The sequence below is a fragment of the Toxorhynchites rutilus genome, chromosome 3 (genome assembly GCF_029784135.1).
Source record: "Toxorhynchites rutilus septentrionalis strain SRP chromosome 3, ASM2978413v1, whole genome shotgun sequence".
NCBI lineage: Eukaryota > Metazoa > Arthropoda > Insecta > Diptera > Culicidae > Toxorhynchites > Toxorhynchites rutilus.
Genome location: NC_073746.1, coordinates 287,828,137 through 287,841,263, shown reverse-complemented (window position 1 = coordinate 287,841,263; position 13,127 = coordinate 287,828,137). Strand labels below are relative to the sequence as shown.

Sequence of the window (13,127 nt, the reverse complement as noted above, 5' to 3'; positions counted from 1 at the left end):
TTGAATCGTGTACATGTCACATATTTATCATATCTATAATTAGCACATTACACAGTTGCCATTTTTCGGCGTTAGAGTATTCCCTTCTATACCATTGCAAATGGTACAAATTTACACAGTAGCCATTTAGGCGTAAGAGTTTTCTATCTGTTCTTCCATTATCCACGGTTAAGACTGGACAGCGGAGACAGTCGTTGATCCATTGTTGAGTTATTTATAGAACAGCAGTCCGATGTGTCTTGCAGAGCAGAGCAGTTGTATGGATGAATCGATCTTATTTCGACCGTGGATCGATCTCCATCGCTGATGATTGTTGCGTGGACGTTGTTATTCTGTAACAACACAAAGATGGTCAATGGGGGCCCTGAGTTTTGAACTCACGATCGATCGCTTACCAAGCGAATGCGCAACCAATGTGGCTACGGAGACCCCCTTTTAGTCGCAGTTTGCACAGATTACGATTTGTGCAGTTTGCGATTAATCATAAATCTCATCATGCTCCCTTGTTTTCCATCCTTGCTCGCTATCAAACATAAATGGGGAATTGCTTGATTTGGCCTTTGTGACTGATCCATGTGACACGGAGCTTATCGAACCGCCATCTCCAATTCTAAAAAATGACTCTCATCATAAGCCGTTTACGCTACGATTACAGACAAGTTACAACAGCTACCTTGCGATGGATGAACTTACTACAGTCATGGATTTCGATTTTCGACGATGTGATTTTCATGCACTGAATGTAAAACTGGCTGATATTGATTGGATTCGACTGCTGCAAAGCACAACAACGAACGAGGCTGTTGAGGTTTTTTACGAACGACTTTTTGACGTTTTTCGCGACAACGTTCCACTCAGAAGCAGGTTTACGCACCAAACCTTCAAGCAACCTTGGTGGACTGCTGAGCTTCGCTATTTACGTAACCGTTTGCGAAAGGCTCGCAAAAAATACTTCAATTGCAAATCAGACGAAAACAAGAGCATCCTACTTGAGATGGAAACTCATTTCGAAGAATGTCATATTTCATGCTTCCGTGAGTATGTAAATCGTGTTCAGTCAAGCCTAAAAGAAAATCCGTCGGGTTTCTGTTCTTTTATGAAAAACCGAAAGAAAGAGGGATCAATCCCGTTAAATGTTCAGTACAACGACTGCACTGCAAATACAGCTATCGAAGCAGCAGATCTATTTGCTGAGTTTCTGCAAAACGTGTATTCCTCGGAATATTCTGTTAACTCTCCTGAAAGTACCAGGGATATCCCATGCATTGAAATGCATTTACCACCAATGACAGTTACTCGGCACGACGTACTTGGCGTGCTAAAAGGTCTCGATGCCAGCAAAGGGGCTGGTGCTGATGGTCCACCGCCGTTCTTCCTCAAAGAATGTGCTGATTCTTTAGCTTTCCCTATCGCCATGCTATTCAACCGATCACTACAGAGCAACATTTTTCCTGATGCGTGGAAAGTTGCCGCTATAGTTCCGATACACAAATCCGGGAGCATCAACAAAGTTGAGAACTATCGCGGTGTTTCCATTTTGTGCTGCATTGGGAACATTCTCGAGAGGATTATCCATGGAGTACTACTGAGAAATTCGCAGATACTTATAAGCGAATACCAGCACGGATTTATCAAGAAGCGCTCCACGACATGTAACTTGATGAGTTATACATATGAAGTGAACAAAGTCATAGAAAAAAGCGGCCAAGGTGATTCCATCTACGTTGACTTCTCGAAAGCATTCGATAGAGTTCCACATGAGCTGATGGTCAACAAGATGTCCCGAATGGGCTTCCCTTCATGGGTGACTAAATGGATCCGATCATATCTTACTGATCGTAGAGCTTACGTTAAACTCGGTTCAACTCTTTCTAAGGAATTTGCGATAACTTCCGGTGTGCCACAGGGAAATATATTGGGACCTCTTCTCTTTGTTCTGTTTGTGAATGACCTGTGTCTACGATTGCGATCAAAATTGCTGCTGTTAGCGGATGATCTGAAGATATACCGGACCATCACTTCAGCTCTCGACTGTTGCGCCCTCCAAGCCGATAGCAATGAACTGCAGCGCTGGTGTTCTAATAATGGTCCGAATATAATCTCCTTCACACGTAGACAGTCGTTCATTCGCTTCAACTATAGTACAAACTCGGTCTCCCTTGAGCGTGTAAACTCTATTCGTGATCTTGGTGTGATAATTGATAGCAAGCTGCAGTTCAACGAGCACATAGCACGGACCCCGGCCAAAGCGTTTACAGTTCTTGGATTTTTAAAACGTAGTACACAGTTCTTCACCGATGTGTATGCTCTAAAGTTGGCTGTTCGTGTTTGACCTGCTGACAGCTAACATAGACTGCCCGTCTCTTCTTCAAAATGTCAACATAACTGTACCTCAACGTCGACTACGTAACCAGCTTTTTCTTTCGCTCCCTACGAGTAGAACGACGTATGGATACTACAATCCTTTTTATGCATGTTTGAGAGATTTTAATCATGTTAGTGCAGTGTTCAAATTCAATATAAATAAAGCTGTTTTTAAACTTAGACTTAAGAAAATAGGTTAAGATGTAGTCTGTACGAAAAAATTCGAAGATGAAATAAATAAATAAATAAATAAATTAATTAATTAATTAATTAATAATAGTTTACTCTAATGTTTTGATGTAACACTTTCGAATGCAGCTGAGCATCGATGATGCTTCGGTTGAGCCGCTCGAGTTACGCTGTTTCGCTCGCGGAAGCCTATGAGCACCTTATACACGGAAGTTTTGACGGAATTCAACTATTTTGTAATTGTCGAATTGATTTTAAGCGGACAATGCTTTGAAGGACATCGAAAACTGAATGAAACATTAATGAAATCCGAAAATAGTTGATAGAAATTCGCTTACTGACAATCAGATATATAGTTGATACCATGCAAAAGCCGATAGTGTGTAATTACATATACCATATGCGCGATAATGTTTGCACCATCGTAAAAATAAGGCTCCCGTTTCACCTGTACATACAATGCATTAGTGTTCTTTACGTGCACTTAAGCACTTGATAATTCATATCAAAATAGGCTGCAGGGATAAGAAACCGATTTCCTTAGTTTGACGGTAGCACCATGACGAAGTAGCAGCGTATTCGTGATTTGTCCCACGCGCAAATGTCGAAAAAAAATCAATCGCCGTGGGAGTGACCTAGGGGACCGTGAAAAGGGTCTTAGACCGAGAGAAGAAAGGACAACTATTCGCGAAAGTGGCCACAGGTCGTCCGAGGTCAGCTCGTATTCCGAGGGTTATCGATGTCATCAAAAGGAAGATTCGGGTGAATTCAGTGCGTCGGGGTCGTACTCACGCCACGAATGATCTGCGAACTACTGTTTCGCGGAGGCTGTGTATCGTGTTAGAAGAATTTCTGAATATGCGTGGAAACCATGATCTTTGGCCCAATGTTAAAATTCAAAAGATCGTGTGTAAAAAACGCTCGTTTGGAAAAACTTCAAATCATTGAATGTATATTTTTTACCAATAGATGCAGCAATTCATACATGAATCAAGCTAGGAAATTATTTGAATTCCCATTTAATCACCGTCATCGCCCAGCAGCGCCAACACACAGAGCGTAACATTGATTTCTCGAAAGAGATAAGCAAAAATTCCCACCCATTTTTCCATGTAAATCACTTGCAGAACGAACTAGATCACAGACGACCTGACAAACAGAAACCGTGCTTTATTCATAATGCTTCCACGAAGTAAACATGCCTCGTGCTGGAATGACGGCCGGCTGGTTGCCTTCGTCGGACAAAACCCCGTGCGGAACATCGTTCCGAGTCGAAGCAAGTCGTGACAATGTCATTGCCGGTGAGATTGATTCGCTTGGGTCAGCTCATATTTTCCCGTATCCCTGCCGGCGACGGGATGGCGACCGTCCTGAGAAATCCAGACGGCGGCGGTGGCAGTGGCGGCACACATGATGGAGCCGATGAGGGGTACGGTTCGGCGTCAGAATCTCGCGGTGATATGCGCCTCCAATCGCGAGTGAGATCCAACGATTTCAAAATTAATTGTTCCATACGATCGCACGCTTTGGCTTTGATCAACAAGGCGCCGCGCTCGGCTTCGCCATTTGGTGAAGGGGCGCGGAAAGTTTTGACCGTACTGTTGGAACAGAGAAGTATTAACGGCAGTGATGCTAGCAAACTGAACGGCCAAAAAGGCAGACGTCCAAATGAAGGTACCATAAAGCCAATAAAAAAGTCAAATAACTCAATATTTGACTAAATTCTTGGCGGCAACGATGGTTATTTTTGCGCATAAATTATCTCCGTTTTGGCACCAATGAACAAAAATGATTCGCCCGACAATAATGGAACGTGACGATTCGATTGCAGTCGCTCGGCAGATGAAATGATTTGTTGAACACGCGCTGTGAGCGATTGCTAATGAAATTATAATTATAAGTGCTAATAGGCGCCTGTCGGTTGCCATTTGCAGTTTGAAACGTTGAACCATTTGATTGATTTCCACACAGTGCTGGAGTAAATTTAAAAAAGGGTTTCCACTCACCAGCCCATCGCAGGCGGAAAGGGCCACGCGGGACGGCTCGTGACCTCGGATGTGTCCTTGGTAGTGACAGCTGCTGACGTGCTTCTTGGGCCGTTGTCGGGTGCGTAGATCTCGCCGATGGCGTTCCACTACCATTAATGGTGCTATGAACGACTCCGTCGATGGCCTGCCAAGAGTAATGGGAGAGAGAGAAAGAGAATAAAAAGAGGAGAACAGATCAGATCAGTCAAGATCGGTTCAAGCGGAGTGAAACTACAGAAGACAGGGATATTACGTTTGCAGTAGAACGTACATTCCGCCGGAGAGCACATCGACCGGACTTGGTTGTCTGGCCCCAGAAGCGCAGTTGGTTTTAATTTTCATTTCATTGTCTTTTTACGGAAAATTTAATTCATTTCATATATGGTTACGCTTACAGAGTAAGTGGCCGACAGGCCAGAAGGCGGCGAAAACGAACGTGAAGAAATAACTTGTTTTCAGAATCAGAATTACCGTCCGGCAGTCGGTAGAGTCGGAGGTATGGCGCTAACATGATGAGCATAGGGACGTCAGAAATGACCGACGGGTTCAAGACTTAGCGCCAGTGTTTGCCCATGCCCCACGGCGACGGTTTGGCGTGTGCGATTGATAGGGTTATTTCGTCGGTCGCCAAGAGGATCATTCGTGCTGATGATGTTTCATCCATTCGAATGGCTAGCAGATTGAGGTTGGAGTGAATATAATAATTTCTTCCCAAGAAAGGTAATTTTTAAATCTCTTATTATCAAAACCAATGAAAAAATACAAAAATCGTTCTTATTTCCTGAAGGTGTACAAGTATGACGTTACGATTTTTTTATAAGGAAGATAAAACAAACTCTACCGCAGACCACAACCTTGATCCATCTTTCAGGAGAAACACGGATTCCACGCTGGTAGAAGTGTGGTTATTTGGAAGTGATCCAGTTATCAAGCCAACTCTTCATAAGACCGCAACTGCTTTTCAGGAAGGGGCGTCGCCATGGGCTGGAACAAATAGTAATCTGGGAATGTCTGTTGAATAAAGCGGGTAGAACCTCCCATTTCTAGATAATTCTCGACCAATCCATGAACATGTGGTCTAGCGTTGTTATGCTGTGAAATTATTTTGTCCTTTCTGTTTTCCCATTTCGATCGTTTTCCTTCAGAGTTCTTTTTTTTTTCCAAAATATATATTTTTATCAAGGCTCATATGGCGTTAGCCTGACGGGGCCGGAGTTCAATATTTTGACAGTTTTTCTTATTATCTATGTTAGTAATATGTAACCGATTACTCGCGGTCGGCTCGAGGTTAGTATTACAAGTGTTCTCGTAATTGGGATGTTGCTGCCTCCAATGCTCTGTACGTGTGCCCGACACGGGATACTTCCTATTGGGATGCAGCTGACCATTAATCAGCAACGCCCCCCTAGTATGTACCCCATATCTAGCGTGGTGCGTCTTCTCGACTCGAGGAATCCAGGATAGAATGGTCACTAGCCGGCGCAATCATCAGCTCGTGTAGAGTTGTCATGAGCGGTACAACCTTTGGCTCTTGTTGAATGATCAGTGGACTGCACAACCTTTGGCCCGTGTATCTGTAAAGAGTGTGTGTATGTATTGCCGCGGCTAAGTAAAAGTTTATAGATCGGATAGAAGGGATATGAAACAGGGACACAGTAGTAGGAAACATCATTAAACGTTGACATCGGCGTTTCTGAGGAACAAGTATAGATGAAGCAGAAGATCAGGATCACGGCTACCTAAGATATCCCGGACGGGGATATCCGATTGTCTGCCTTGTGCTCTCAGTGCTCTAGAGAGCTGAGAGCGAGCAGCATGGAACCGGATACACGACCAGACAACATGCTCGATGTCGTGGTAGCCATCGCCACAATCACAAAGATTGTTTGCTGCGAGCCCAATGCGATAGAGATGCGCGTTTAGGTTGTAGTGATTGGACATGAGCCGAGATATCACGCGAATGAAATTACGACCTACATTCAATCCCTTAAACCAAGCTTTCGTCGAGACCTTAGGGATAATCGCGTGTAACCAGCGACCGAACTCATCTTCACTCCACATGCGCTGCCAACTAACGAGTGTGTCCTGACGAGGAATGTGAAAAAATTCATTATAGGCAATTTGCCTTTCAAAAAGTGTGCCTTCTAAAGCGCCCACCTCAGCTAGCGAGTCCGCTTTCTCATTCCCCGGAATCGAACAATGAGAGGGAACCCATGCTAAGGTAATCTTGAATAATTTTTCGACCAAAACACTCAATAGATGTCTTATTCTTGTTAGGAAATAAGATGAGCGTTTATCAACTTTCATTGAGCGGATTGCCTCTATTGAGCTGAGACTGTCTGAAAAAATAAAATAATGGTCGATGGGCAGTGTTTCAATGATCCCTAGAGCATAGTATATCGCACCCATTTCTGCGACATACACAGAGTTCTGTTCAAGGGAACTAGTCGGTGCCGTTCACCATTGATAGTTTCAGACGGCAGATGATTCCAATTGTGTGTCTTGACTTTGTTTCGGTGACGTTCCACGTTCTTTATGATCCGAATCAAAATGTTTGCTTCTGAATGGTTTAACTGACTGACACATATGCTTACTGATGGATCATATTTTTGTAAGCTTCTATGTGTTGGGAACATCAAGAACAACAACAGTATATTTTTGTCATTCCGTAGATCGAATGTCGACGATTCGGAAGCGGAACTGCGGATGGTTTTAGTAATGATGATGTTGTTGATTTAAACCATAAAGACTTTAAACTTTTTCAGTTCATTCACCTGTTACCTTGAAAACGGCCAATTTGGAAAACTAAACCAAAACTCTCTAATCTCGGCCTAGAGAAAGGCCATTTGGATGCCACCGCTGATGCCTGGTAAATTGTGAGTGATGTTTCGGCGAGAGAGAAAAAGAGAGATGAATTGGGTTTTGAGTTTCTACAGTTCGTGTTCGCCTCTAGCCTTCAAAAGGCCAAGCAAGAAACAGCAAACATATTCCATAGCACAGTCCCTTATTCTATTCAATAAACGCATACACTACGTTTCATAACTATAGAACCACTCATTTTTTCTGAGTTTCCAGAGATATGTAAGAAGTCGGTTGATTTGATGTACATAATGTAGGATATAACAACTAACTGGTCAGAAGAACTTTATTGTTGTGTCCAGGCGCGAAGCATTAAAAAAATTAAAATTCCAGTGTTTCATAACTATAGAACCAGACGGAAAATCTCTCACTCCTTTACAAAATTAACGTCAATTTCACATGAATTACAATAAAATTTTAATACGTAGGCCGTCTTTAGTTCTCAATCAGCTCAAATAACCCATTCGGGGTGGTTTTGGGGGTGAAATCTCAGCTTAAACACATTCCGTTGGCTAATTGCTGCCTAGAGTGACACTATATTTCAAAACTTTCAGGGCGAACAATTTATAACCCTTTTCTTTCTCTCAATGCAACGTGACATCGAAGAAAAAATACATACCATGTAAGCTAACGCCCGAATTGTATCGAAGGATTGTGCTTGTTCAATTGTGAGAGAATGTGAACGGCGAGAAAAATCTAAAAAAAATCTACCTATTGTATTTGTTATATTGTTTTCATATTTCACTATCTCCATCAAATATGTTTTAGGTAAAAATATTCTGGGAATTTCATATTAATTTGTGTATTTATTCTATTATTTCAAAATATATTGACATACAAGATCTACACACTTTTTCCATCCGAAGCATTGAAATGGGCCCCTATATTCAGCCATTCCATGCCAAACCGATATAGAGGTTCTCAGATTTTCGTCAAAAATGGTAGTTTTGTTCTTTATCGTAAATTAAAGACCTGTATTTTTTTATTTTTTGTTAGGGTGACCATATCAATTTTAGGGTGGTCCAAAAAACATTTTTTCGCATTTTTGCCACAAATTACAGTTTTCAAAAATTCATAACTTTTGAACTACTAAACCGATTCAGATGATCGACATATCAAATTAAAGCTAATCACCTGATCTTTTTCGAAAAAAATACTATACCTGCAGAGAATTTGAATTCTGCTTTCGTTATTCTTCATTGTATTCGTTTTTTATTGTTTTCATAGTCTCGGGACTAAAGGCGCCATAGTTTTTTATATTTTTTCTGGAAAGCTGAGGATTTTTCACATAACATATCTCGAAACCAGGAAGGCGTTTTTTTTTCGTTTTTGAGTTATGATTTTTCAAAGTTAACCGATGGTCCAAAAAATCATTATTCCCTTTTTTCCTAAAAATGACTTTCTTCAGCAAATTATTACTTTTGAAGTACTGGACCGATTCAGATGATCGACATATTAAATTAAAGTCTACTAGCTAGCTTTTTTTGAAAAAATAACACATTTGCCAATTAATTGGATTATAATCACATACATCCAGTCTAGTCGCATAGAAATGTTGAACGAAAACTGAAAACATGTTAATTTTGAAAAATCATAACTTAAAAACGAAAAATAACATCTCTCTGGTATTCGAATATATTATGTAAAAAAAAACTCAGCTTTCAGGAAAAATATAAAAAATATGGCGCCCTTGGTCCCGAAACGATGTAAGCTATAAAAAATAAATTTAATCAATAATTACAAAAACAAAATCCATTTTGATTCAGAGTGTAATATTTTTTCAAACAAGACTAGCTCATCGTCTTTAATTTAATATGTCGATCATCTGAATCGGTCTAGTAGTTCAAAAGTTATGATTTTTTGTAGTGGAAAAAATGGGAACAAATTGGAAAAAAAAATTTGGAGCATCGGCTAACTTTGAAGAATCATAACTCAAAAACGAAAAAAAACGCTTCCCTGGTTTCGAGATTGTTGTGTGAAAAATCCTCAGCTTTCCAGAAAAAATATAAAAAACTATAGTGCCTTTTGGTCCCGAGACAATGAAAACAATAAAAAACGAATACAATCAATAATAACGAGAGCAGAATTCAAATTTTCTGCAGGTATAGTATTTTTTTCAGAAAAAGATCAGGTGATTAGCTTTAATTTGATATGTCGACCATCTGAATCGGTAGTTCAAAAGTTATGAATTTTTGAAAAAAGTAATTTGTTGCAAAAATGCGAAAAAATGTTATTTTTGGACCACCCTAAAATGGAAATGGTCACTCTATTCGAGTCCAATCGGTAGCTAATATTTAGTATGTCCACCTTCATTTTGGATCACATTGAAAACTCGATTTGGCAACGAGTCAGACAGCTTTTAAAGTGTTGCCATATTGATTATAGCCCAACACTCCTGAATTACTGCCTTGAAGCTAGAAATCTTGTCAAATTGTCATCCGTTTGCATAGACCATCTCGGCCAATATTCTCCATAGGTTCTCTATGGGATTGCAATCGACTGAAAGCAGGTCATTCAAGAAGCGGAATGTTGCGCGCATCGCTTCTTGGTTCCTTCGTGTCTTATTCGACCTTTAAGACGCAAAGTAACTCTGGTGTTTTTATTTGTTGGTCGTTATATCCCATATTTCTGGCACTATTTAAAGAAATTCCGTACCACTTTCTCAGATCGACCAATTTTTATTACGATCGAGCGATTAGAAAACTTTTGTTCACTGAATATCTTTATTATTTTCCGCCCCTCTTCCGTCAATAGAATACCTTTCGCCATTCCTTTAAACTCTACGTAAATCACTAATCTGACCAACTTCTTACGCCGCACATCTAATATTTACCTTGTAAATTGAAAACTCCGAAGTAGTTTTTCAAAAAAAACATAGATAAAGGCTTGGTTATTATCCGAAAACCTGATTTTTATGTCCTGCGGCTAAACGTATGTCTCGGGAAAAAACGACGTTTGAATGTTTATGTCCACCGATGCCGCCTTGTGTGTGTGTGATTGTGACGCGCGTCCTTTCAATAAAATTGACTTAAATATACTACCACTACAGCAAATAAGTATCCCGATAAAAAGAACATTCCTAGTTGTTTTGTAAGTGTTTCAAGTTTTTTTTTCAAGTGTGGCTAAACGAATGTCTATCACTGTATAATTTCAAAACAGTATGAAGTGACAATCTTCCAGGTCCAGAGCCATGTTGATTTTTCCCAACAGTTCCAGTTACAAGACAAGAGTATACTTCGAAAGTTCGCCGTCTGATTCGTTCCCGATCGAGAGTATCAAATCAATATTAACACACCGAAAAAGACCAAATCTGTAAGACATACGCCTGGGAGCGCACATTTTGGGGCAAACTTGTACGCTTCATTTGTTCGGATTTCACGAATGAAACCGTTTTCTTCGGTGTGGATGAGACGAAGGCAAGCCATCGGTAGGTTAGATTCTTGGCAGACCAAGAATTTAACAATCAAGTTTTTTTCGTAATCCATCCGTAACAGACGGAACGCGAACACGAGAAAACTCGTGAGCGGTCCTTAATGTGTTAAATCATTGACTAAATCACGGCAAAAATGGTTTGCCATACGTCATGTCTACACTAGAGCAGTGTTACTCAAACTTTTTTTTAGAAGGACCACAAACACCTGCTATACATGGTGTCACGGGCCTCAAAAAAATAAAGAAGGGTGATTTATCACTCACCCTTCTAGCGACCAGATGGCAGTGAAAACAAGACTTTTCCAGTGGTCTTTCTGAAAGCCGAGTGTATGATGTAATTTTTCGAGTTGGCTTTTTTAAGACTAGAGGCGAATGATAGTCCGAGTCTCACTTCTAGCAAAAAAAGTAATTAAAAAATTAATTTGCTTTTGATTACATTATATATTACTTTAGAGTGCGTCGAATTTTGTAGTAGTAGTTGAAGTACGTTATTAATCATTCAGTCTTGTACTCTTGAGTTACATAAGATTACATAAGTGCAATTGCAAAATTTTAAACTTACACTTCAGTACAGATATAGAATTGATGTGATGCAAAAATACAACAAATAAATATACACGAGCACAAGCAGAGTCTACTCTATTCTTCTGATACGTGATTTTCAATGCAAGAAGGATGTCTTTTCGGTTCGTGGAACAAATCGTAAACTTGTCCAAAGTTTGATCGATTTGAATTCACAAAATCGTGATACATATAAATCATTTCACAAATATCTAGACATGACTGCGATATGATTGATTTGTCATTTTGACCTTTTCGGGGCATCGATTCGAACCGGTTGCAATCCGTCGGTTTGTTTTCACCAATCTGGTGCACTCTTCTAATTCGTACCATTGTCTAGAAAGACATAATTTAGTATTCAGCTTCAATCAAAGAATTAAACATGTTTCAATCCAATTGGTCAGCAGTGGCAATGCTGATTTTGCGACTCCATGAGATCATCTTTATATTTGCACAACCGAAAATCGCTTGATAAAATTGTTGATGATTCTTCCAAATTCATAACACAGTTCGCGTTAAACAACAGAAAGACTTTCGGTTTAACGAAACTTGTAAAATAATACTCACTCCAATTCCAGGTGTAGCGTTTGGCCTTCCACATCTATATGGTAGTGTAATTTTCTTTCTTCTTCATCCTCCTCATGTGCGTCTCGGCGTACTCTGAGGAAGCTACTGTGTAACAACTTTTCACCATCCGAGATATCAGCATCTTGATGATGATAATGCGTTAACCGGTGGGAGACCAGCTCACCACGATGGTTCACTTTCCTTGGCACGATCAGCAGCGCATCCTCCAAATGATGTGTGAATCTACCTGTAAATGAGAAAACAGATTCGCCGTGAGTATGTGGTTGCAATTGCAGCGTCGTATGTTCTCTGGTTGCAGTTTGTCATATGTCGATGGAAATTAGCATCAATTCATGCGAACGGATGCAGCCTGCGGTTTCGTTCCAACGAAGCCATTCTAAATCTGAATGATTGTTGTGACATATGAGATGCAGTTTGTCATGCGACAAATCCGCAATTTTTCCATGACTTATCATTGCCGTATACCGCCGTAAGTCGCTAGATCGAGCGCGAGCAATACCAAGGAGGAGACAAATTACCGATATATTTAATCCCTACGGCAAGAGACACAAAGTGATCGACGACGATGCTATATATGAAGCCAGAGTAATAACCCTCTCCTCCTCCCACTTCTTCCTCTCCATGGGAATGACATCTCAATAATTCTGACATTTGACATATTGTCAATCAGCTACAAATCTGGCTTGCGAATCCGAGTCAATACGAGTCAATAAGACATACTAGGAGCCTAGCGTTATGGAAGAGGTGAACAGTCAATGTTGAAAAAACCACTCCACAGCGCAAAAACAAAGAAGAAGAGGACAGGACAACTTAATCCAACTATCCCATTCATGTTATTGAACGTATCCCTATCCATCCATATTATCGAACCTCTCCCACTTTTGGTGTCGCTGTTTCTGTTTGATGGGTGAGCGAACATTAGTGTAAACATGTTTATTAAGTGATAATAATGGCGCCATCAATCTCGAAATGTGAATGCTTTGTACATTATAATAATACACATCGATCAGCGAATCGGCAGTTCGGTTCGATTTATTCTCTCGACTTTGTATTTTGCCGAAAAACTCCGATTGAGTCGTCAACCATTGTCTTCTCACGGGTTTTTGA

The 13,127-nt window shown here is 40.4% G+C and overlaps 1 protein-coding gene and 1 long non-coding RNA gene across 2 annotated transcripts in view; one reads left to right on the top strand and one right to left on the bottom strand.

The window, feature by feature from the left end:
* LOC129780415 (A disintegrin and metalloproteinase with thrombospondin motifs 7) overlaps positions 1–13,127 on the bottom strand; it is a 133,562-nt gene that overhangs the window by 61,895 nt on the left and 58,540 nt on the right. The window contains exons 3-4 of the mRNA XM_055788681.1: positions 12,000–12,246; positions 4,560–4,725 (exon numbers count right to left, since the gene is read on the bottom strand). Coding sequence (XP_055644656.1) covers positions 4,560–4,725; positions 12,000–12,246 — 413 coding nt within the window. The remainder of the gene's footprint in view (positions 1–4,559; positions 4,726–11,999; positions 12,247–13,127) is intronic.
* LOC129780418 (uncharacterized) lies at positions 4,800–5,477 on the top strand. Its single transcript, XR_008743915.1, has 3 exons — positions 4,800–4,904; positions 4,978–5,300; positions 5,368–5,477. It is a non-coding gene; the product is annotated as an uncharacterized LOC129780418 (long non-coding RNA).